The sequence below is a fragment of the Cervus elaphus genome, chromosome 15 (genome assembly GCF_910594005.1).
Source record: "Cervus elaphus chromosome 15, mCerEla1.1, whole genome shotgun sequence".
In the NCBI taxonomy this organism is placed as follows: Eukaryota; Metazoa; Chordata; class Mammalia; order Artiodactyla; family Cervidae; genus Cervus; species Cervus elaphus.
In genome coordinates this window covers 10,866,908-10,892,736 of record NC_057829.1, presented here as the reverse complement: position 1 = coordinate 10,892,736, position 25,829 = coordinate 10,866,908, and the positions used below count along the sequence as shown (strand labels likewise).

The 25,829-nt window shown below is 40.3% G+C and overlaps 1 protein-coding gene across 3 annotated transcripts in view; it reads right to left on the bottom strand.

Annotated features, from left to right (window-relative positions):
* Positions 1–25,829, bottom strand: part of FMN2 (formin 2) — a 336,826-nt gene that overhangs the window by 184,669 nt on the left and 126,328 nt on the right. For 2 of the 3 annotated variants that reach the window (XM_043926779.1, XM_043926781.1), the window contains exon 4: positions 23,936–23,991. The exons of the other annotated variant lie outside the window; for it this stretch is intronic. In XM_043926779.1, the coding sequence (XP_043782714.1) occupies positions 23,936–23,991 (56 nt within the window). The remainder of the gene's footprint in view (positions 1–23,935; positions 23,992–25,829) is intronic. 3 annotated transcript variants of the gene reach the window in all.

Sequence of the window (25,829 nt, the reverse complement as noted above, 5' to 3'; positions counted from 1 at the left end):
TTTTCCACTGTTTATTCTGATCCACACAGTCAAAGGCTGTGATCTATGTGATCCACGTAGTCAATAAAGCAGAAATAGATGTTTTTCTGGAACTCTCTTGCTTTTTCGATGATCAAGTGGATGTTGGCAATTTGGTTCCTCTGGTTCCTCTGCCTTTTCTAAAACCAGCTTGAACATCTGGAAGTTCACGGTTCACATATTGCTGAAGCCTGGCTTGGAGAATTTTGAGCATTACTTTACTAGTGTGTGAGATCAGTGCAATTGTGTGGTAACTTGAGCATTCTTTGGCATTGCCTTTCTTTGGGATCAGAATGAAAACTGACCTTTTCCAGTCCTGTGGCCACTGCTGAGTTTTCCAAATTTGCTGGCATATTGAGTGCAGCACTTTCACACTTACTACAATTCAAATATTTTATTAAGGCATTTCAGAAAGGGATACCTTTGGTTGCCACAATTTATCACAATGGCCAAGAGCAACTGCGCCCATGTGTGGGTCACCCTCAACCCTACACGGTATCTTCCACTCCCAAAGCATGCCATCAACCTTTCAGGGAAAAGGACTTTGAGTAGAGAAAAGGGGAAAGCCCTCTCGGTAAACTGACTGCCAATATCAGATGAGTAGGAACAAAAAAGGAGGCAGAGGAGTGGGCAGAGAAAAATGAGGAAAGCAGGAACAGGAGAAGGAAGAAGAGGGGGCAGACCCCAACTGAGTGAAGTGCAGGTCAGACACCTGATCACACAGGCTCACCTGTCCCCCATCGATTCGGGGATGAGAGGGCCCAGAACTGCTTCTCCAGAGCGTCCAGGGCTTTTCACTCAATCCCACAACAAGGGCCACCATCCATGGCATGGACATGTTACTACCTTCCCCACGTGGGGGCCAGGCCTGCTCTTAACCAACCAATTGACAGGTGATACAAAGATGATGCAAAGCATGAAACTAAACTCCTGTCCTGCTTGCCAAATGCTAAATCCAAAAAAAGTCTCCACAAAATAAAAAATAACTTACTTTGCTATTTTTTTTTAAATTCAAAACAAACATATAACCCATTCACAGTGGAAAAGCTGCAGACAGACAAGACAGAAATGGGTATTTACAAAAAATGAAGCATTGTTGGTGCTATGCGAATATTTATTTAAAATCTTCACAGGTAGTTTCTTTTTGCATGGGGGTAGGGAAGGTATTGGAGAAGGAAATGGCAAACCACTTCAGTATTCTTGCCTTGAGAACCCCATGAACAGTGTGAAAAGGCAAAATGATAGGATACTGAAAGAGGAACTCCCCAGGTCGGTAGGTGCCCATTATGCTACTGGAGATCAGTGGAGAAATAACTCCAGAAAGAATGAAGGGGTGGAGCCAAAGCAAAAACAATACCCAGTTGTGGATGTGACTGGTGATAGAAGCAAGGTCCGATGCTGTAAAGAGCAATATTGCACAGGAACCGGGAATGTTAGGTCCACGAATCAAGGCAAATTGGAAGTGATCAAACAGGAGATGGCAAGAGTGAATTCCAAGAAGACATTCTAGGAATCAGCGAACTGAAGGGTGAACTTAACTCAGATGACCATTATATCTACTACTGTGGGCAGGAATCCCTTAGAAGAAATGGGAGTAGCCATCATGGTCAACAAAAGAGTCTGAAATGCAGTACTTGGATGCAATCTCAAAAACGACAGAATGATCTTTGTTCATTTCCAAGGCAAACCATTCAATATCACGGTAATCCAAGCCTATGCCCCAACCAGTAACGCTGAAGAAGCTGAAGTTGAACGGTTCTATGAAGATCTACAAGACCTTATAGAACTATCACCCAATAAAGATGTCGTTTTCATTATAGGGGACTGGAATGGAAAAGTAGGAAGTCAAGAAACACCTGGAGTAACAGGCAAATTTGGCCTTGGAGTACAGAATGAAGCAGGGCAAAGGCTAATAGAGTTTTGCCAAGAGAATGCACTGGTCATAGCAAACACCCTCTTCCAACAACACAAGAGAAGACTCTACACATGGGCATCACCTGATGGTCAACACCGAAATCAGATTGATTATATTCTTTGCAGCCAAAGATGGAGAAGCTCTATACAGTCAGCAAAAATAAGACTGGGAGCTGACTGTGGCTTAGATCATGAACTCCTTATTGCCAAATTCAGACTTAAATTGAGAAAGTAGGGAAAACCACTAGACCATTCAGGTATGACATAAATCACTTATGACTATACAGTGGAAGGGAGAAATAGATTTAAGGGACTAGATCTGATAGACAGAACGCCTGATGAACTATGGACAGAGGTTCGTGATATTGTACAGGAGACAGGGATCAAGACCATCCCCATGGAAAAGAAATGCAAAAAGGCAAAATGGCTGTCTGAGGAGGCCTTACAAATAGCTGTGAAATGAAGAGAAGTGGAAAGCAAAGGAGAAAAGGAAAGATATTCCCATTTGAATGCAGAGTTCCAAAGAATAGCCAGGAGAGGTAAGAAAGCCTTCCACAGTGATCAATGCAAAGAACTAGAGGAAAACAACAGAATGGGAAAGACTAGAGATCTCTTCAAGAAAAATAGAGATACCAAGGGAACATCTCATGCAATAATGGGCTCAATAAAGGACAGAAATGGTATGGACCTAACAGAAGCAGAAGATATTAAGAAGAGGTGGCAAGAATACACAGAAGAACTGTACAAAAAAGATCTTCATGACCCAGATAATCACAATGGTGTGATCACTCACCTAGAGCCAGACATCCTGGAATGTGAAGTCAAGTGGGCCTTAGAAAGCATCACTACGAACAAAGCTAGTGGAGGTGATGGAATTCCAGTTGAGCTGTTTCAAATCCTGAAAGATGATGCTGTGAAAGTGCTGCATTCAATATGCCAGCAAATTTGGAAAACAGCAGTGGCCACAGGACTGGAAAAGGTCAGTTTTCATTCTGATCCCAAAGAAAGGCAATGCCAAAGAATGCTCAAACTACCACACAATTGCACTGATCTCACACGTTAGTAAAGTAATGCTCAAAATTCTCCAAGCCAGGTCTCAGCAATACGTGAACCGTAAACTTCCAGATGTTCAAGCTGGTTTTAGAAAAGGCAGAGGAACCAGAGATCAAACTGCCAACATCCACTTGATCATCAAAAAAGCAAGAGAGTTCCAGAAAAACATTTATTTCTGCTTTATTGACTATGCCAAAGCCTTTGACTGTGTGGATCAGAATAAACTGTGGAAAATTCTGAAAGAGATGGGAATACCAGGCCACCTGACCTGCCTCTTGAGAAACCTGTATGCAGGTCAGGAAGCAACAGTTACAACTGGACATGGAACAACAGACTGGTTCTAAATAGGAAAAGGATTATGTCAGGGCTGTATATTGTCACCCTGCTTATTTAACTTATATGCAGAGTACATCATGAGAAACGCTGGGCTGGAGGAAGCACAAGCTGGAATCAAGATTGCCGGGAGAAATATCAATAACCTCAGACATACAGATGACACCACCCTTATGGCAGAAAGTGAAGAGGAACTAAAAAGCCTCTTGATGAAAGTGAAAGAGGAGAGTGAAAAAGTTAGCTTAAAGCTCAACATTCAGAAAACTAAGATCATGGCATCTGGTCCCATCACTTCATGGGAAATAGATGGGGAGACAGTGGAAACAGTGTCAGACTTTATTTTTTTGGGCTCCAAAATCACTGCAGATGGTGATTGCAGCCATGAAATTAAAAGACGCTTACTCCTTGGAAGGGAAGTTATGACCACCCTAGATAGCATATTAAAAAGCAGAGACATTACTTTGTCAACAAAGGTCTGCCTAGTCAAGGCTATGGTTTTTCCAGTAGTCATGTATGGATGTGAGAGTTGGACTGTGAAGAAAGCTGAGTGCCAAAGAATTGATGCTTTTGAACTGTGGTGTTGGAGAAGACTCTTGAGAGTCCCTTGGACTGCAAGGAGATCCAACCAGTCCATCCTAAAGGAGATCAGTGCTGGGTGTTCATTGGAAGGACTGATGCTGAAGCTGAAACTCCGATACTTTGGCCACCTCATGCAAAAGGTTGACTCATTGGAAAAGACCCTGATGCTGGGAGGGATTGGGGGCAGGAGGAGAAGGGGACGACAGAGGATGAGATGGCTGGATGGCATCACCGACTCAATGGAAATGAGTTTGGATAAACTCCGGGAGTTGGTGATGGACAGGGAGGCCTGGCGTGCTGCGATTCATGCCGTCGCAAAGACTCAGACATGACTGAGCGATTGAACTGAACGGAACTGAGGGAAGTTATAAAGATAACAGTCTTAATCCTAAACCCATTACTTCTTCTCTAAAAATTCTATATTTTACTATAACATTTCACTTGCTGAACATCAATTATGATGCTTATTAAAAGCAGAATAGAACTTGTAACTTTAAAGAGAAGCACCTACACAAGGTACTTATTTCCCTATAATCAAAAAATACCAAATAGCCCTTACTGTGAAAGAAAGTTGAAAAGAAAATTAATTTACCTTTTAAGTGATAAAGAAATATAAGCATTTATTAAATAGGCAAAACTGTGGGAGGCACTTCTATTTACTTGCGTGTGTGTATGTATATATGTGTATGTGTGTGTATATATATGTATATATATATATATATATATATATATATATATGAAATCTAAGTCACTATTTTTCACCAATGTCTATACAAAAGACTAAAGAATTACAATACATAGGTTGGGAAATCATGCCATATATTCTCTAAATAGTCCATGGTAAAAGAAATAACTATAATAAAATAATTCATAATATCCTATTTGGCCTTATAGTTAACTTCACTCTCCAATTATGATGCTAGCAAACACAAGAAAATCCAATCTAATAAAATTATAAATATTCACTATTTTTGCCTTATGGGTTAGTAAAATATAGAGATTATTTTCATTGTTCCAGAATAATCTTAAAAGTGACCATTAAACTTAGATAAGTCTTTTTTGAGTTGTCCTCGTATGTAAGTAGTGCTCTCATTTTCCTATTTATGTAATGAATATATAAAAAGGCTACTTGATAAAAGGCATGCAAGTAGTAGTTTCTAGAAGTGTTTTCCAAAACTCAATTATTTAAAAAATTTTTTTTATTGGGATACAGTTGATATACAATATTATATAAGTTTCAGGTGTACAACACAGTGATTTACAACTTCTAAAAAGTTATATTCCATTTACAATTACTATAAAATATTGCCTATATTCCCTGTGTTGGACTATATATCGTTGCAGCTTATTTTATACATAGTACTTTGTACCTCTTATTCTCCTACAACTATTTTGCGACTCCTGACATCCCTGTCCCCACTGATAATCACTACTCTGTCCTCTGTATATGTGAGTCCGTTTCTTTTTAGTAAATATACCACATCTTCTTTATGCACTCATCTCTTGATGGAAACTTAGGTTGCTTCCATATTTTGGCAATTGTAAATAATACTGCTATGAACACTGGATGCACGTATCTTTAAAAATTAGTGCTTTCTTTTTTGTTGTTTTTTAGATAAATATCCAGGAGTGAAACTGCTGGGTCATACGGTAGTTTTGGTTTTTTGAGAAACCTCCATACTGTTTTCCATAGGAAACATTCCCACCAACAGTGTATGTGGAGTCTGTTTTCTTGCCGTTCTCGCCATTCCCTTGTTATTATGTTTTTTTTTTTTAACACTTTATTATGTTATTATTATTTTTAAACTTTTCCTGAAATATAGCTGATTTACAATGTTGCATTAATTTCTTCTGTACGGCAAAGTGACTCAGATATACATATCTCAGATAGACATATATATATTCTGTTATTTGTGTTCTTTTTGATGATAGCCATTCTGAAGCTGTGAGGTGATATCTCATTGTCGTTTTGATTTTCATTTCTCTGAGGACTTATGATGTTGAATATCTTTTCACGTGCCTGTTGGCCATCTGTAGGTCATCTTTAGAAAAAAAATTCAGGTCATTTACCTATTTTTAAACTGGAGTGTTTGGTTTTTTTGATGTTGAATTGTATGAGCTGTTTATATAGTTTGGAAAGTAACCCCTTATCACTCATATAATTTGTAAATATCTTCTCCCAATAGATTGTCTTATTGTTTTGTTGATAGTTTCCTTTGCCATCCAAAAAAGCTTTTAAGATTAATTAGGTCCCATCTATTTATATTTTCTTCTCTTTTGATTTAGGAGACAAATCCAAAAAAGGTACTGGTATCATTTGTGTCAAAGAGTGTTCTATTTTTACTTTAGGATTTTTATGGTTTCTCATCTTATATTTAGGTCTTTAACCATTTTGAGTTTGTTTTTGTGTAAGATGCTGGATAATGTTCTAATTTCATTCCTTTCCAGGAAGCTGCCCAGTTTTCCCAGCACCACTTACTTAAGAAACTGTTTTTCTCCCCTCTACTGCATATTCTTGCCTTTGTTGTAGACGAATTTGACAATATAACCTCAGACTTAGTTCTGGACCTCCATACTCTTCCATCCATCTCCGTGTTTGTTTTTGTGCCAGTACCATACCGGTTTTGATTATTGTAACTCTGTAGTATAGTCTGAAGTCAGGGAACCTGATTCCTCTAGTTTTGTTTTCTCAAGACTGTTTTGGCTATTTGGAGTCTTTTGCATTTCCATACAGATTTTTATATTATTTGTTCTAGTTCTGTGAGAAACATCCTTAGCATTTTGATAGGAATTATATTGAACTGTGGATTGGTTTGAGTAGTATGGTCATTTGAAAAATGTAAATTCTTCCAGTTCATAAACACAGTACATCTTTCCATCTGTTTGTACCATATTCAATTTTGTTCAGCAATGTCTTATGGTTTTACAAGTGTAGGACTTTTATTTCCTTGAAACAAAGTGAAAGTGCAAGTCACTCAGTCATGTCCAACTCTTTGCAACCCCATGGACTATACAGTCTGTGGAATTCTCCAGGCCACAATACTGGAGTAGGTAGCCTTTCCCTTCTCCAGGGGATCTTCCCAACCCAGGGATCAAACCTAGGTCCCCTGCACTGCAGGCACATTCTTTACCAGCTGAGACACAAGGGAAGCCCAAGAATACTGGAGTGGGGTAGCCTATCCCTTCTCCAGCAGATCGTCCCAACCCAGGAATTGAACCAGGGTCTCCTGCATTGCAGGCAAGTTTGTTTTGTTTTGTTTTGTTTTGTTTTTTACCAACTGAGCTATCAGGGAAGCCTTAGGTAGGTTTATTCCTAGGCATTTTTTTCTTCTTAATTTGGTAAGTGGGATTATCTCCTTAATTTCTCTTTCTGATAGTTCATTAAGATGTACAGAAATGCAACAGATTTGTGTGTATTAATTTTACATACTTCAGTTTTACCAAATTTATTAATGAGTTCTAGTAGTTTTCCAGTGGCATCTTTAGAATTTTCTCTGTATGGTATCATGTCATCTGCAAACAGTGAGTTTTACTTCTCCCTTTCCAATCTGGATTCATTTTATTTATCTTGTCTGACTGCTGTTGCTAGGACTTCCAACAGTACGTTAAATAAAAATGGTGAGAGTGAGCATCCTTGTCTTGTTCCTGATCTTACAGGAAACGCTTTCAGCTTTTCATCACTGAGTATGATGTTAGCTGTGGGTTTGTCATATAAGGTGTTTATTATGTTAAGGTATGTTCACTTTATGGCCACTTTTGGAGTGTTTGTATCATATATGGATGTTGAACTTTGTCAAAACCTTTTTCTACATCTATTGAGATAATCATACAGTTTTATTCTTCAGTTTATTAATGTGGCCTATCACATGGATTGATTTGAGGGTATTGAACCATCCTTGAATCCCTGGAAGAAATCCCACTTGATCATGTTTTATAAATCCTTTTCATGTATTGTTGGATTCAGCTTCCTAATATTTTGTTGAGGATTTTTGCACCCATGCTCATCAGTAATAATTTTTTTATATCTTTGTATCAGGGTTATGTTGACCTCATGGAACGGGTTCAGAAGCATTCCTTCCTCTGCAAGTTTTCTGGAATATTTTCAGAACGTTTCTTGTTAACTCATCTCTGAATCTTTGGTAAAATCCTCCTGTGAAGACATCTGATCTTGACTTTTGTTTCCTGGAAGTTGTTTTTTTTTTTTTTTTTAAGTTATTGACACAATTTCATTATTCATTGGTCTCTTTCTACTTTCTATTTCTTCCTGGTTCTAACTTGAGAGATTGTACCTTGCTAAGAACTTGTCCATTTCTTATAGGTTGTTCATCTTATTGGTGTATAGTTGTTTTCAGTAGTCTCTTATGGTCCTTTGTATTTCTGTGGTGTCAGTTGTAACTTTTCCTTTTATTTTGGATTTTATTGATTTGGACTGTCTCTCTTTTTTCCTTGATGAATCTGGCAAAATGTTTATCAATTTTTTTATCTTTTCAATGAAACAGCTATTAGTTTCATTGACTTTTTCTATTCCTTTTCTACTCTCTGTTTCATTTATTTCTGCTCATATCTTTATGTTTGTTTCTTTTGACTAAATCTGAGTTTTGTTTGTTCTTTTTCTAGGTCCTTTATGTGTAGGGGTAGGTTGTTTATTTAAGATTTTTCTTGCTTGACAAAGTAAACTTGTATCACTATAAACTTCCCTCTTAGAACTGTCTTTATTACTGTGTTACTACTGACTTCTCCCTTATGTCCGTTAGTATTTGCTTTTTGTATTTAGATGCTCCTATATTGGGGGCATATATATTTACAATTCTTATATCTTCTTCTTGGATTATTCCTTGATAATAATGTAATATCCTTGTCTCTTTTACCAGTCTTTATTGTAAAGTCTATTTTTCCTGAAACAACTATTGCTATCTTGGCTTCCTTTTCAACCTATTTGCATGGAATACATTCTTCCATTCTCTCACTTTCAGTTTGTGTCTCCTTAGATTGAAGCAAATCTCTTGTTGGCAGCCTACATACAGGCCTGTTTTTACATTTAGCTACTTTATGTCTTTTAATTGTAGCATTTAGCTCATTTACATTGAAACTAATTACTGACATGTATGTTCTTATTGCCTTTTTAAAATTGTGAGGTTGTTTTTGTAGTTCTTTTTTGTTCCTTTCTTATTTTGCTCTGTTCTCTTATATTTGATGGTTATGTTTACTGTTAGGTTTGGATTCCTTTTTCTTTTTTTGTGTGTGCCTATCTATTACAGATTTTAGATTGTAGTTACCATGAGGTTTTTATATACCACTCATTATGTATATATATACATATATAGTATATAATTATATATATATATATATATATATATGATGGTTATACAATTACTGATCTCTTAATTTCAAATACATGTTTAAAACCCTGCACTTGTACTCTATGACGCTCATGATTACTGTTTTTGACACATATGTGACAAAATATGACACATGTCATATTTTACATCTAATTGTTCTGTGTTTCACATAACTGCTCACTGTAGTTATGGATGACTTTACTACTTTTGTCTTGATATTCCTACTAGTTTTTTTGAGGGGATGATTTCCTACCTTTACTACATGTTTGCCTTTACTGATGCATTTTTTCCTTCCATAATTTTCGTGTTTCTAGTCATAATCTTTTCTCACTTAGATGAGTTCCTTTACCATTTGCTGTAAAGCTATTTTGGTAGTGCTGAACCCTTTCAGCTCTTTCTTGTCTGTGATGCTTTTAATCTCTCTATTAAATATTTGAAACAGAACCTTGCCAGGTAGAGTATTCTTGATTGGAGGTTATTCCCCTTTATCACTTTACGTATATCATACCCCACCCTTCTGGCCTGCAGCTTTTGTTGAAAAGTCAGCCTTATGGGAATTCCCTAATTGTTACCTATTGCTTTTTCCTTGCTTTTATATTTTCTAATTCTTTTTTGTTTTTAAGCCTCTAATTTCATTCTACATTCATTCTTGTCCTGAATTCTTTGATCATCTTTACAGTTACCCTGAACTCTTTCTCATGTAGATTGCCTATCTCCACATCACTGAGTTCTTCTGGGCTTTTATCTTATTCCTTCCTCTGAAACTTATTTCTCTGTCACCTCATTGTGTCTAAATTACTATTTTATGTATGTATAGGTCAGTTACATTTCTTGATCTTGGAGAAGTGGTCCTCTCTAGGAGATGCCCTGTGCATCCCAGGAGTCCATTCTTCTCTTGTCACCCAAGGGCCAAGGGCCAGCTTGTTCCAGGGTAGTGTCTGGCCTACATTTGCAGATTCTATCCATAGGCTGTGGGTACAGTTTTCTTGCTTCTGGTGTCTGGTCCCTAGTGGGTGAGGCTGGGCTAGAGGCTAGTGCAGGCTTTGTGGTGGGAGGGGCTAGTGTCTGCCTATTGGTGGGTGGAGCTGGGTCTTGATCCTCTGGTGGGCAGGGTCATGTCTAAGGGTGTGTCTAGAGGTGGCTGTGGGCATAGGAAGTCTTTAAACAGCATGTCTGTCAATGGATGGGGCTGTGTCCCTCCCTCTCGGTTAGTTATTTGGCCAGAAGTGTCCCAGCATTGGTGCCTACAGGCTTTTGGGTAGGGCCAGGTATTGGTACCAAGATGTCAGTCTCCAGAAGAGCTCACACAGATGAATGCTCCCTGACATATCCACCACCAGTGTCTGTTTCCCCAAGTGAGTCACAGCAACCACCACCTCCCCAGGAGACTTGCCAAGACTAGTTGGTCCCAGGCTCGTATGAAATTGTGGCTTTTGCCCTTGGCCCTGGTGTGTGTGAGATTTTGTGTGCATCCTTTAAGAGTGAAATCTCTGTTTTCCCCAATTCTGTGTAGCTGTACAATCAAGTCCTACTGGGCTTCAAAGCCAAATGCTCTGGGGGCCCTTATTCCCAGTGTCAGACCCCCACAGGTCTGACACTGAGGGGACTGTCCTCTGTAAGAACCTCTGTAATATAATTATTCTCCAGCTTGTGGGTCACCCACCCAGAAGGTATCAGATTTGATTATATCATGACTCCACTCCTCCTACCAGTTTTGTTTTGGTTCCTTCTTTATGTCTTAAGTTATAGAGATCTTTTCTGGTAGGTTTCAAACTTTTTCAGTGATGGTTGTTCTACAGATTTTTCTGACTTTAGTGTCCTTGGGAGAAAAGGTGAACTCCTCCTTCTGCTCCACTTGGCTGCTCTCTCAGGATTCACTTTCCCCTTTGCTGCTTTTAATATTCTCTCTTTAAATTTTATTTTTGCCATTCTCATTACAGTGTCCTGGTGTGTTCCTCTTTGGCTTGGTCCTCTGTAGAATTCCACACTTCCTGGACTTGGCAACTGTTTCCTTTTCCCAGGTTAGGGATGTTTTCTGCTATTATAACTTCAAGAATGTTCTGGGCCCCTTGCTCTTTTCCTCCTTCTGGGACTACTACAATGAGAATATTAGGATTCTTGTTGTCCCAGAGGTCTCGAACTGTCCTTATTTCTTTTCTTTCTTATTTTCTGTTCAGGATCAGCAATTTCTACTAGTCCATCTTTCAGCTTGCTGATCCATTCCTTTGTATTATTTGCTCTATTTTTGATTTATTCTGGTTTATTTTTCATTTCAGTTCTTGTATTCTTCGTATCTCTTTGGTTGTTCTTTGTATTTTCTGACTCTTTGTTAAAAATTTCTAACATCTCTCTCTGTGCATCCATTCTTCTCTCAAGTTCTTTGATTATCTTTACAATCATTACTCAGAACCATTTCCGGAGTAGGTTACCTACCTCCACTTCACTCAGTTCTTCTTCTGAGGTTTTGCCTTGTCACCTCATTTTGCCTAACTTGCTGTTTTTATTTTTGAGTCTGGTAGCTTGGTTATGTTTCCCATCCTTGGAGAAGGAGGCTTTTGCAGGAGACATCGTCCCAGCAGCATAGTTCCCCGTGGTCACCAGAGCCATATGCTCTAGGGGTTTTCCCTAAGAGGTCTGTCTGGGCCTTTCTCCTGTGGCAGGCTGACTGTTGTGAGTGGTCCAGTAAACTTGGTTGGCTCTTGGTCTGTTTAGTTACCTGGTGGGCCTTGGGCCAAGGCTGCTGGCCAGTAGTTGGCAGAAGTGGGTCACCAGGCAGCTGACTACAGAATCACAGGGGATTCCAGGGTGTGCTGGCTTGCTGGTGGGTGCACTTAGGGTCTGGGGATGTTGCCTGCCCACTGATAAGTGAAGTCAGGTCCTAGGGCAAGTTCCAGCCTACTGGTGCTGATGGGCAGAACCAGATCTTGAGGTCAGGTTGCCAGGCCCCAGGGTTCCTAAAGCAGGTGTCAGATCACTGGTGGGTGAGGCCAGTTCCTGACAAACTTTTCTGTGGGTCCTGAGTTTTCTTGAAGCTTGTGTTGGCCTGCTACTGGGAGGGCCAGTTCACAGATGGCCATTTTCTTATGGCTGGTGTGTGCATGCTCGTGGGCAGAGATGTCCAGAGGCAGATGATGGGCTCAAGGGGTCTTCAGGAAGCCTATCTGCTGATGGGTGGGGCTGTCTTCACGCTAATGAGTTGCTTGGCTAGAGGTGTCCCAACACTGGTGTCAAAATGGCTCTTGCCAGCACCAGTGTCCACATAGTAGAACAAACTCCCCAGATAGCTTCCACCAGCATCGATGTCCGCAGGGTAAGCCGCAGTGAGAGAAGGTGAATTCAGGGTCCTTCTACTCTGCCATCTTGCACATTCTCTCCTAAACTTTTTTTTTTAATTGAAGTATAGCTGATTTACAATGCTGTGTTAATTTCTGCTCTGTAGTGACTCGGTTATACACACACACACACACAGTTTTTGTGTTCTTTTCCCTTATGTTTTTTTCACAGGACATTGAATATATTTCCCTGTGCTGTATAGCAGGGCTTCTTGTTTTATCCATCCTATTTTTATTTTTTTATTTATTTTTATTTTTTTTTCATCCTATTTTTAATAGCTGACATCTGCTAACCCCAAACTCCCGCTCCATCACTCCCACCGTGACCCCCTTGGCAACCCCAGATATACTCTCTATGTCTGTGAGTCTTCCAAAAGTAACTCTTTTTAAAAAGTTTATTTATGTTTTTAATTGGAGGATAACTGCTCTACAATATTGTGTTGGTTTCTGCCGTACATCAACATGAATCAGCCCCAGGCACACACATGCCCCCTCCCTCTAAAACCTCCCTCCTACCTCCCACCCCGTCCCACTCTAGGTTGTCGCAGAGCATCAGGCTGAGCTCCCTGTGCCATACGGTAAGTTCCCATTGGCTGTCTATTTTCATGTGGTAGTGTATGTGTTTCCATGCTACTCTCTGCATTTGTCTACCCTCTCCTCTCCCACCCCAGAACTTAATTCTTAAACATTATTACTTTAGCCAGCTATTTTTCATCATAGATTCAGGTATAATGAAGGCAGTACAAACAGTAAAAGCCATGAAGAAGAGGAGGAGGAGGAGAGACTGATTCTAAATCGGGTTCTCACTTTAAAATTAAAATAAAAATTTAAAGGGAGACATCCCTGGTGATCCAGTGGTTGGGACTCTGTGCTTCTACTGCAGGGGGCCCAGGTTCAAACCCTAGTCCTGGAACTGTGATCCCCCAGGCTGCATGGTACAACCAAAAATAAATATTTTTTAAAAAATAAAAGGCGAAAAGGAAAAAAATAATCTTTGCAATTTTGTAGAGAATCTATATAATAATCCTTAAAAATGGAAGTTAGTTAACAAATCTATTTTACTCAATGCAGTAATATATTTTATATATCACCAATTTTGAGGTTACTTATATTCTAAAACATTGCTTCAACCCTCTAAATCATTACAAGTGGTAGAATCTGCCATCCACTCTAGCTGAACAATTATCTACAATAAGTTGGCCAAAATTCTTCCATTTTTGTATAATCTTATATGTGGGTGGTATTGGTTAGTTCTTGTAAGTTATTTTAAACACTAGCATATCACAAAAAAATTGTCATTAAAAATAATATGTTCACCAACATATTTCTCAAGTACAGGATTATCTATTTCCCATAAAAAGAAACATTACTGTATTAAGGCTAAAACTCACAAAGAAAGTCAAGATACATTTAAGGAAAGCTTTCGCTGAAAGGTTAACTTGCTCATCTTTGCAACTTTATTATGTTTACTGTGTAGGCGATATACTTTCAGAGCCTAGAATACAAAACCACTTATTAATAAGTTAACACTGTGGTAATTTATTCTGTAAATGTTAATACAAAATATGTAATTCATTTTCTACAATATCCAGATTTTCAAGTTCTGTTAAATTCTCAGGCCACATTATTGTCAAGTTAGGATACCTCTAGATAGCTGTAAAATTTGAATTCTGCTCTTTACAGAAGCAGATAAATTCTCTATTTGTCAAACTCTAAATTTGAAAACATTCTACAGCTTTGGAGAAAGCCAATGAGATTCCAAATTTACAACAAGGCAACACATGCTATGCATAATCCTACAGGAAAAGAAACCCAGATTTTTAAATAGATAAGATTATGCACAGAAATAAAGAGCAATCAATTTCAAGTTTGAAACAGAATTTCAAGCAAGAAGGAAATATCAGAACATATGGTAACCGGTAAATAACTTACCCCTAGCTCCTTAAAGTAGAACATATAATGGAAAAGGAGAGTCACACAGAGAGCTAAAGAAGCACCTCCGGAATCCTCACAATGAAAAAGATAATGAATTACTGAATATGCAATATTTCTGAACTGAAAATGGAAATGACCAATCTCTTCCAAGCCCTTCACTGCACAGATGAGAAATGTGAGGGGACGGGGCAAGAGATCAGGTAGATCTCATCATCAGCTGTGTTACTTTCAACAGAATTGATAATTGACTGAAGGTTGATTGATAATTGGTTCCAACAGTAATTGACTGTCTGCAGCAGTAATTGATAACGTGACTGGAGGGAAGGTTACAGTACCTGTCACTAGTGAATAACAAGAGTAGAAGTATTAAACAGCATGTCTGAGAAAGGGATCAGAAAAAAATGGAAACAAACAGTCTCTTTGGTTCCCTCACATCTTCTGAATGTTCTCTCTCATTACTTGAGTTGTGGCAAGGTCCTGCAATAATGCTAAAGCAAAATATTCCTGAGCTGTCCCAATTAGTGCAAGGAAGAAAAACAATCTCATCATAGTTTCTCTTCATTGATGATTCCTCGATAAACTGCTCACCTCCTAGACACCCTTCTGGAGGACACCCAACCAGCCTCTAAAGTAATTAAACTTGCAAAGAAGAACAGCGCTCACAGCAAGTCTGGTGGAATGGCTTAGGGGTGTTTGCTCGGCTCAGCTCTCTGTCACTCAGTCGTCTACAACCCTATGAAATTCCATGGACTATAGCCCGCCAGGCTCCCCTGTCCATGAAATTTTCCAGGCAAGAATACAAGAGTGGTTACGATTTCCTACTCTAAGGGGTCTTCCCAGATCAGGGATCGAACCCACGTCTTCTGCATCTCCTGCACTGGCAGGCGGATTCTTTACCACTGCGCCACCTGCTGAACAACAGCTAACATCTTGAGAGCCTCCTATGTGCCCGGGGCTCTCCTAGGCATTTTATAAACATTTGTGCATTTAAATCTCACAAAATTTTATGAGACTCATCATTCCCATTTTGTAGAAGAGGAAATTAAGGCACAGAGAACAGAATACATTGCAGAGGTGTCCCAGGTAGAAGTGGGGTAACTGGGATTTGTGCAAAGGAAAACTGGTTCAAAGCTCAATCCTCGTCACTTGGGGTGAATAGAAACAGAATTTCTACCGCTCCCCAACAACCACCTCTACTCTTGACAGTGTGGACCCCTACATACCTATTCGTTCATCAAACATGTTCTGATCTGCCTCAAAATGTCAGGTACTATGTTAGACACTGGAGGGACAAGTAGAATGGAGGAGCTCTAGCTTTAAGGGGGACCGTTGTCTATGAGACACACATAATACAACAATTATGGAAGAGCAAGGTAAGTAGAGTCCCAGAGCAGAGCCATCAAAGGAGTCAGGAAGGAGGCCTCGCAGGGAATGTAGCTAAGAGGGAGTGAAGTCTAATATGCATTTAGATGAAGAAACAGGAATTCAGTGAGCTAAAAAGGGGCAGTAGGCATAAGAAGGAAAGATATCAAAGACAGACACGAAGGATGCTAAAGTTTTCAGAAAATGCTTTCTTTTTAAGGTCAGAACAAACTGAACATCTAGGAAACAGTGGGTGATGAGGCTCAAGGCAGAAGACAGCAAGGGAAAGCCCTGCTTGTCACTTGGGTCTGAATCTTGTCTCTGACACCATGAGCAGAGAGCAGACACGAGTACGTTCAGATTTCAGAAGGACAGCTCTGTAGGTTAACTTTTTTTTTCTAATTCTATAATACAACATACATTAAATACCTTAGCAGAATCACTTGACACCTTGAAAATCACTTCATATCTGTAGAAGAACCCAGGACCTTACAATTCTTTGTATTTCCTTCAATAAAGACCACAAATACCTTGGACAGAGTATGTCAGCAGACAACCAAGATAAGCTATTAATTCTTATCACCTGCTATCCCTTTAGAGCAGCTGCTTGATCTCTTTGCCCCTCTCATGAGTCATCAATGGTAAAGATTGGAGATCTCGTCAAGAGAATTGGAGATACCAAGGGAACATTTCATGCAAAGATGGGCACAATAAAGGACAGAAACAGTATGAACCTAACAGAAGCAGAAGATATTAAGAAGAGGTGGCAAGAATACACAGGAGAACTACCCAAAAAAGATCTTAATGACCCAGATAACCAATGGTATGGTCACTCACCTGGAGCCAGGCACTCTGGAGTGTGAAGTCAAGTGAGCCTTAGGAAGCATCACTATGAACAAAGCTAGCCGAGGTGATGGAATTCCAGCTGAGCTATTTCAAATCCTAAAAGATGATGCTGTGAAAGTGCTGCACTCAATAGGCCAGCAAATTTGGAAAACTCAGCAGTGGCCACAGGACTGGAAAAGGTCAGTTTTCATTCCAATCCCAAAGAAAGGCAATGCCAAAGAATGTTCAAACTATCACACAATTGTACTCATCTCACACGCTAGCAACGAGAAGGCAATGGCACCCCACTCTAGTACTCTTGCCTGGAAAATCCCATGGATGGAGGAGCCTGGTGGGCTGCAGTCCATGGGGTCACTAAGAGTCAGACACAACTGAGCGGCTTCACTGTCACTTTTCACTTGCATGCATTGGAGAAGGAAATGGCAACCCACTCCAGTGTTCTTGCCTGGAGAATCCCAGAGACGGAGGAGCTTGGTGGGCTGCCGTCTCTGGGGTCGCAGAGAGTCGGACACGACTAAAGCGACTTAGCAGCAGCAGCAGCAGCAGCAGCACACGCTAGCAAAGTAATGCTCAAAATTCTCCAAGCTAGGCTTCAATAGTACATGAGCCGAGAACTTCCAGATGTTCAAGCTGGATTTAGAAAAGGCAGAGGAACTAGAGATCAAATTGCCAGCATTCGTTGGATCATAGAAAAACATGAGAGTTCCAGAAAAACATCTACGTCTACTTTATTGACTAAGCCAAAGCCTTTGACTGTGGATCACAACAAACTGTGAAAAATTCTTCAAGAGGTGGGAATGCCAGACCACCTTACCTGCCTCCTGAGAAATATGTATGCAGGTCAAGAAGCAACAGTTAGAACCAGACATGGAATAACAGACTGGTTTTAAATTGGGAAAGGAGATTGTCAAGGATGTATACTGTCACTTTGCTTATTTAGCTTATATGCAAAGTACATCATGTGAAATGCCAGGCTGAATGAAGCACAAGCTGGAATCAAGATTGCTGGGAAAAATATCAGTAACCTCAGATAAGTAATGACACCACCCTTATGAAGGAGAAGAGGAACTAAAGAGTCTCTTGATGAAAGTGAAAGAGAAGCGTGAAAAAGCTGACTTAAAACCCAACATTTAAAAGACTCAGATCATGGCATCCGGTCCCATCATGTCATGGCAAATAGATGGGGAAACAATGGAAACAGTGACAGACTTTATTTTCTTGGGCTCCAAAATCACTGCAGATGGTGACTGCAGCCATGAAATTAAAAGACACTTGCTCCTTGGAAGAAAAGCTATGATAAACCTAGACAGCATATTAAAAAGCAGAGACATTACTTTGCCAACAAAGGTCTGTCTAGTCAGAGCTATGTTTTTTCCAGTAGTCAGGTATGGATGTGAGAGTTGGACCATAAGGAAAGCTGAGCACTAAAGAATTGATGCTTTTGAACTGTGGTGTTGGAGAAGACTCTTGAGAAGCCCTTGGATTGCAAGGAGATCCAACCAGTCCATCCTAAAGGAAATCAGTCCTGAATATTCATTGGAAGGACTGATGCTAAAGCTGAAATTCCAATACTTAGGCCACTTGATGTAAAGAACTGAGTCATTAGAAAGAACCTTGATACTGGGAAAGATTGAAGGCAGGAGGAGAAGGGGATGACAAAGGATGAGATGGTTGAATGGCATCACCAACTCGATGGACATGAGTTTGAACAAGGTCCAGGAGTTGGTGATGGACAGGGAAGCCTGATGTGCTGTAGTCCATGGGGTCGCAAAGAGTCAGACACGACTGAGTGACTGAACTGAACTGACTCTTGGAAGGACTGATGCTGAAGCTGAAGCTCCAATACTTTGGCCACCTGTTGCAAAGAGCTGATTCATTGGAAAAGACTCTGATCCTGAGAAAGATTGAGGGCAGGAAGAGAGGGGGACCACAGAGGACAAGATAGTTGGATGGCATCATTGACTCAACAGACGTAAGTTTTGAGTAAACTACTGGAGGTAGTGAAGGACAGGGAAGCCTGGTGTGCTGCAGTCCATGGGGTCGTAAAGAATAAGACATGACTTAGCAACTGAACAAGAACAGCAAACCTCAGTAGGTTAAGGACACAACTTCATTTCACCTCCAAGTCCTACTGCCCCAGAAAGATAATGCGAGGTTGTGTCCGACTCTTGTGATCTCATGAACTGTAGCCTGCCAGGTTCCTTTGTCCATGGGATTCTCCAGGCAAGAATACTGGAGTGGGTTGCCATTTCTTCTCCAGGGAAGCTTCCAACTCAGGAACTGAACCCAGGCCTCCCACATTGCAGGCAGATGCTTTACTGACTGAGCTACATGGGAAGCCTCCAAGAGAAGAGTAGAAACAGTGTGTGACCTCTATGGCTTTTTTTGCATTCACACCTCGAATTGTAACTGCTTTCCAGATGCCTGCTGGTTTTCACTCTTAAAACTGTCAGCACAGTTTCTCCTTTTTTTAATTTCTAAAATGAAAATGTCTAATTTGTTCCCTCTGAGCTAGGGGGAGTTTCCAAATGAAAATGTACTTTCCAGAAGAATTCTGTCTTCCCCTTAACACATAATGGGAAACACCTTGCCAAAACAGCACCCATTTTCCATGCTTCCACAGGGGGATGACTGTGTCTCCCCGCTTCCCAACTACCCCTACCCACCCCCCCGAGTCACTGCACCAATGTGTTGATAATCCACCTAAGAACATTCACAGTCTGAGGTAAACTTCAAGGAAGACTGACTAGCCTATGTTTCCAGACCGCAACCACCTCTTTCTGTCTCCCCTTTAACCCCTCTTTTTCTTACTCTGGTTTCTACTGTGGTTGTTTACTTGTCTTGTAAATTGTTGTTTTGTAGGTCTGCAATTAACATGTGACTTCATGTCACTTATTGCCTTAGAGTTTAGAAGGAATGTACTTTTCCCCCCAACTCTTTAATATGTCTAAGTCACTCTCATGCAATTCAAGTTGCTTGTTTTCATGTCTCCATCACTATTCTTTCAAAATTACATCCCCTATCCCTTTCTTTGATCTGACCAATTCTTTTATTACTCTCTGAACTTGTCTATGTCATGACACAGGTGAGTAACTCCTCAAGCACCATCGACCAGGCTACATTACTTCATCACATGTGTTCCCTTGATGTGCCTTGAAATAAAGATGTATCTGAAACTAACAATAAACTGTATGGAGTAGTCATTGTATAAAGAGCACTATAAAGGAAAGGAGAACCAATAGAAAAGAATACTCAGTTCCTCAATTAAGTTTGCAATCCAGTTAGGCACTGAGAGGACTGATCAGAGCAGGATCCTGGGGGGAAAGTTTTAAGCTAATTTCAAAGGAGATTAAAACTGGATGGAGTTCAAATCGTACACATTTTCCTGACCTTTGAGAATTTACTTGCATACAATGTAAAGGGTAAGAGAGTACTGCTGCTGCTGCTAAGTCACTTCAGTCGTGTCCGACCCAGTGCGACCCCATAGACGGCAGCCCACCAGGCTCCCCCGTCCCTGGGATTCTCAAGGCAAGAACACTCGAGTGGGTTGCCATTTCCTCCTCCAATGTGTGAAAGTGAAAAGTGAAAGTGAAGTCGCTCAGTCATGTCCGACTCGTAGCGACTTAATGGACTGCAGCCCACCAGGCTCCTCCGTCCATGGGATTTTCCAGGCAAGAGTACTGGAGTGGGGTGCCATTGCCTTCTCCAAAGGGAGTACTAATTTTGTTTAATTTTTTCATTATCTAACACTCTGTAACAGATGTGACTATTCTCAATAAATACTGTAATGTGTAGGAAGACTCAACTTTCAATTTCCTGATGTTAATCAATTCCTATCCAAAACTAGAATTTTCAAAGGTCAAATTTAATTCTATTTACCTTTCAGCTAGTCCATTTACATCAGAAATATGTTGAGAGTCTTAGGACAATACTTTGAAGCACATATTTCATATGTAACTTCAAAAGCAAAAAATAAGTTAAAAACTGGGCAGTAACCAATTTAACTACCATAGATTAATCTTTAACATAGGAATAAACATTTTTAGAGACTATAATTGACATTTGGCTATTTATATATTGTAGCATGTAAATTAATTTACAGTTTAAATTGTATTTCAAATGCCAAAGAATAAAAAAATACAGAATACAGACAGTCCTGTTTCTGTCTTATGAAATAACCCTTTAGCTAGGGCAGCTTTCAAATCACACTGGTGGTTTAGTCACTAAATCGTGTTAGACTCTTGCCACCCCATGGACTGTAGCCCACCAGGCTCCTCTCTCCATGGGATTCTCCAGGCAAGGATACTGGAGTGGGTTGCCATTTCATCCTCCAGCGGATCTTCCCAACCCAGGAGTCGAACCCAGGTCTCCTGCATTGCAGGCAGATTCTTTACCGACTGAGCTACAAGGGAAGCTCCTCAAATCATATTATTTGAATTAAAATAATCAATAAGTGAGGTCTAAAGAAAGTAGCTTCGTTTTAAAACTTTCTAAGCCATGGGCCTCGGGTGACAGCACTGGAGGGTAGCAGCTGGTCTCTCTCCATGTGCACCTTCCACCCCTCCCAGCTAAGAAGAGGCATTGGGAATCATGGGCCTTGTCTAGGGACATGGAGTTCTCAGAGTTATTAAGTACAGGGAGAGAGCAAAAGTCAAAGCCAATTCGGTGCACTCCAGAGCACGTGAATGGAGAGAACAGGTGCCTGAAGAAAACAGAGTGAACACACCAGCCACATCACCTCCACGGAGGGACCAACCCTCTGCACTCATCATGTCCATCAGTCACAGAGCAAACCGGCCAGAAGCCTCTCACTTCCTCTGCAAGGGCAGCTGACAGACAGGGACTGCTGTCTAGTTACTAGAAGCAAGGCGTGTTACACGAAAGAACTGCTCATTTTTCAAGAGTAGTGAAGCACTAAACTTTGAGAAATTGACACAGTTTAGCACAAAGTTAAATATGTATCTTTGATCCACTCAGCTTCAATGGAAGCTTCTAAAACAAATCTTGACATCAGACTCTTACGTATGGTATAAATAGGATAACTTAAATTTCTCACCTCATCATTGGATGATTCTGGCATGAGATGGTATTAAATAGCCATAGGAAAATTACATGTGTAAAAGTCTAGATTTTATCATAGTAGAGAGAACATGAGGTACAAAGTCAGACCTCTTGTTCAAATCATGACTCTTACCCTTTATCAATTTTTGATCTAAAGCAAGTTAATTTCTACAAATGTCACTTTCCCATCAGTTAAACATGAATTAATAAAAGTGACTTTAAAGGGTCATTATGAGAATTGCCTAATAACAGGCACATAGTGCACAGGTTTTCTAGTTTCCCACATCCCTCTTACGGCTATTATTGCAGGCTTTATGAAACAGACATATACCATCTCAGAAAAGAACCCGTCCTCAAGTAAACTAATGACAAAGAGCCAATGACTCCAAGAGTAAATGATGTCACTACTGAGTGCTTGACCTCAACTGCCTCCCAATTAATTTATTGCATTTTCTAGTTTCTAGATACTTCACTGGCAACAAGGAAATGAGAAGGTATGAAATTTAAATTTGTCTGTTTTGCTTATGAGTTTCCAGGCTATAACACCAGGTGTTTTAAAATTACCCAGTTCATCAGGTTTTCCACATACTATTGGTTCAAAGCTCAAGAAAACTGGAAAATCACTATAATTTTATACACACAGATGAATATCTACCTTATATTATTCCATATGAAATCTTAATACACAGAGCAATGTTGTATGTGTTGATAGATACTTTTTGTTCAGGTTTTCTTTGGGATTATCAGTGTAACAGAAAATTCAATAATATGCACTCTGGAGATAAGAACTAGAAAAATCTAACATATTATCTCAAATTACAACTTAGTCATGACAAAAAAACTGCTGCAAGAATAATGAGATATTTTGAGGGCACAAATTTTTCTGATTATTTCTTTTTACTTCTCTTCACTGTATTCATGCTTGGCTAATCACTACACTTAGATAGCATCACTGACTCAATGGACATGAATTTGAGCAAACTCCAGGAGATAGAGGAGGACAGGGAAGCCTGGTGTGCTGCAGTCCATGGGGTCACAAAGAGTTGGACACGACTTAGTCACTGAACAACTACAAGGTAATGAACTTTCAGCTGAGTCCACCAGACCTCTCCAAGTACCCCAGCCTGACAGAGGTCTCTGCTCTTTAAAAAAAAAGAAGAAGAAGAAGCTGGGAAAATCTGTTTTATGACATTATTCTTAAGAGTATCTTTACTCTTATCATAGTGACCGGTCCAGCTATATTTCTGAAAAGCACCCGAGGATTTATAAAATGAAATTCTCAACCAATTTATATCTCCATTTCTCCTCCAGGAGGAGCATACTTCCATTTACGCTGCAGGGCTGCTTCTTTTGATAAGGGGAGTCATTTTATACTTGGAAAAGTTCTCAAAAATCATCAGATTCTTTGATTTTTACAGAGAAGAACACCACATCCCAGATAGTATGCCATCACTAACCAGAAATTGACCTGGGCCTGGAACCTGGGAAGGAGCCATCTCATTTTCTACTTAGACCCCCCTCCAGAGAACATGCTTCATGCTCGCAATTTCTAATACTAAGCTATTTTCAAATTATAGTTGGAAGAATATATAAACAAATTTTAAAAATGATTTTACATCCAAAAGAACAACTGCTAACCACAATTACTATTCCATACAAATGTTTCTTATTTTTGCAGGAAGTGCATTTTGGTGCAAGAAAAAGAGGTTAGATTTGACTTCTTTAGTAACAGAATAAGAAAGTTTCTATGGAAATTAAACAGACACTAACTAATGTTTCATTCACCAAATCAACTTGAGAATATAATTTGATTTTCGAAAAGCTCTGGGCATTTAAAAAAAAATCATATCCATATGACTATTAGTTCAACCAGGCACATTTCCACACGACACCTGAATGGTCACTGTTTCCTAGTGGAGCCAGCATTTGTGGCCCAGCTCTCTGGCCGGATGTGGAATGATATGGGTTCTGAGGAGCTTGTGCCCAGAGCTGCTTCAAGGCTGATTTCCTTGGCCAAGTCTGAGTGGAAGAAAACACCCACCCACCTGCCTGGAGTCCCCCGCAGGCTGAGAAACACGGGTGGCCTAGCTGGCTGGGCAAATGGAAGATAAGGCAGACAAACATGATAGAAAAGGATCCCACAGCCTAATTAAGTCTTCTTACCTGCTGAGCAGCATCTGAACATTTTTTCGGAGTTTCTAAAACAGCAGATTGAGAGTCTGGGTTGAAAAGGAAGAAGACAGGCAATATGTTAAAGAGCAGATTTTCCCATTTCTTTGACCAGAAAATGAAACTACAATATACCTTCAACCACAATAAGCACCCAAACACCCAGGCTACTTTCCAGCTATACTTCCATGCTATGAGGACATGACCACTTTTCAGTACATGTAACACACAAAAGGACATGCTCATGTCATTAGGTATTTTTAAAATTAGATCAGCACTATGCCCTTCTTTACACATCAGTCATGATTACTTATCTCAATAGCTAGTTTCTATTTTGTGCCAGGAAGTATCTGCTAAGACAGTCACTGCTCATATTATTCTCTTAAGTCTGTACGGTGATGGAAGCCAACTCCCTAGCCTGGAAGGACAGGGTCCTGGGCACCTTATCTGACTGTTGACAGTTGACCTTGCACTTTCAACAAGAGATGATGTGCCCTTGCTAAGAGGCACTGATATGGTCATCTGAGACAGAATCTAGGGGACTGCAGCTTCTTCATGCTAGAAAACCTAAGGGATAACCAAGGCTATGTTTCCTTCTGTTTTTTAAGCTAGGGGATGCTTTCTGTGAAGCTCACATGGCAGTTACAAAAATAAAGACATTGAGAGAGCCTCCAGGAACTGCCAGCGATTGTGGATTGGAGTCTGAGAACGACTTCTCCTGTCCATCCTTGCATCGCGGTGAGGAACTGAGGCCCAGACACAGCTAGTAGGCAGACAAAGACGAGTCTGTCTCCCCACTGTCCCACTGCTCCCCATCCCAGACGAGCACACAGACCAGATGCCTGACAACACTCTGGGGGATACCTCAGACTTTTCTAATTTAGCAGCATTTTAGTTCATGTATGTGACAGTGCACAGAAAAAGCAAAAGGCATTCATGGGTTAAATCATACAACATGTTGTTAAACTACATTGAAAGTTCATTTCACTTGGATTAAAGCATGGTCTCCACCTGGGCCCCACGAGCTTCCTTCGGCCTTCTCCTCTCCCGCCACCCCGACCTCTGCGCTGTCCCCACCTGCTAAGCACACTCTGGCCACACGAGCCTTCCTGCCACCCTGGGCACACAGTCCTGCTCCCTCCAGGGGATCTGGTGCGTGGGGATGTCGGCACACACACCCTCCCTCTCCCTGTTCCATGGAGCACCCCATTCCCTGTTGCTCTCTCCACAAAGTCGATCCTCAAACAAAATGCTATAGAATTCACTTGTTTGCCAACTTATTTCTCTATCTTACCTGACTAGATCAAAGTCTATAAAGACAGATACTTTGTAGACTCTTTCCCTTACTGACTCCCCAGCACCTAGAACAGGGCCTGACACACAGTAGATGTGTAAAATATTTGTTGAGTGTTGTGGGAGGGGATGAAAGGTGAGACCAAAGAATGATGAAACTACAGAAGCAAAGCGGGAGCCCCAGGAGAGTGGGCACTGGGCAGGGCACAGGTGGCCATGCGGTTGCTAGGCCTGCACCTAAACTCAGGGTACATCTTTCAGAACAAAATCACTGAGAACAGCATGGCATACTCACTCACCAACAGGTATCACTGTGGCAACAATACTAACAAGCAGCTTTAACACACAAGTGTTTTCCCAAATACTATATTTCACTAAGTTAATCAAAAGATTTGTCTCTTATACTGACAGATCTCTATTTTGAACTCAACACAAGAGCTGGCCAGTTTTGAAGAAAGATCTTTAACATCAAAGCGAGGACAGTTAATAGTAAAGCAAATCCAGGCTCTGGAACACTTCTGTTTTCTGTGGGTTTTAGTCACCTTTAAATCCTCCGAAACACCACAGACTTAAGACAAGACCCTGGGGCTTTGCA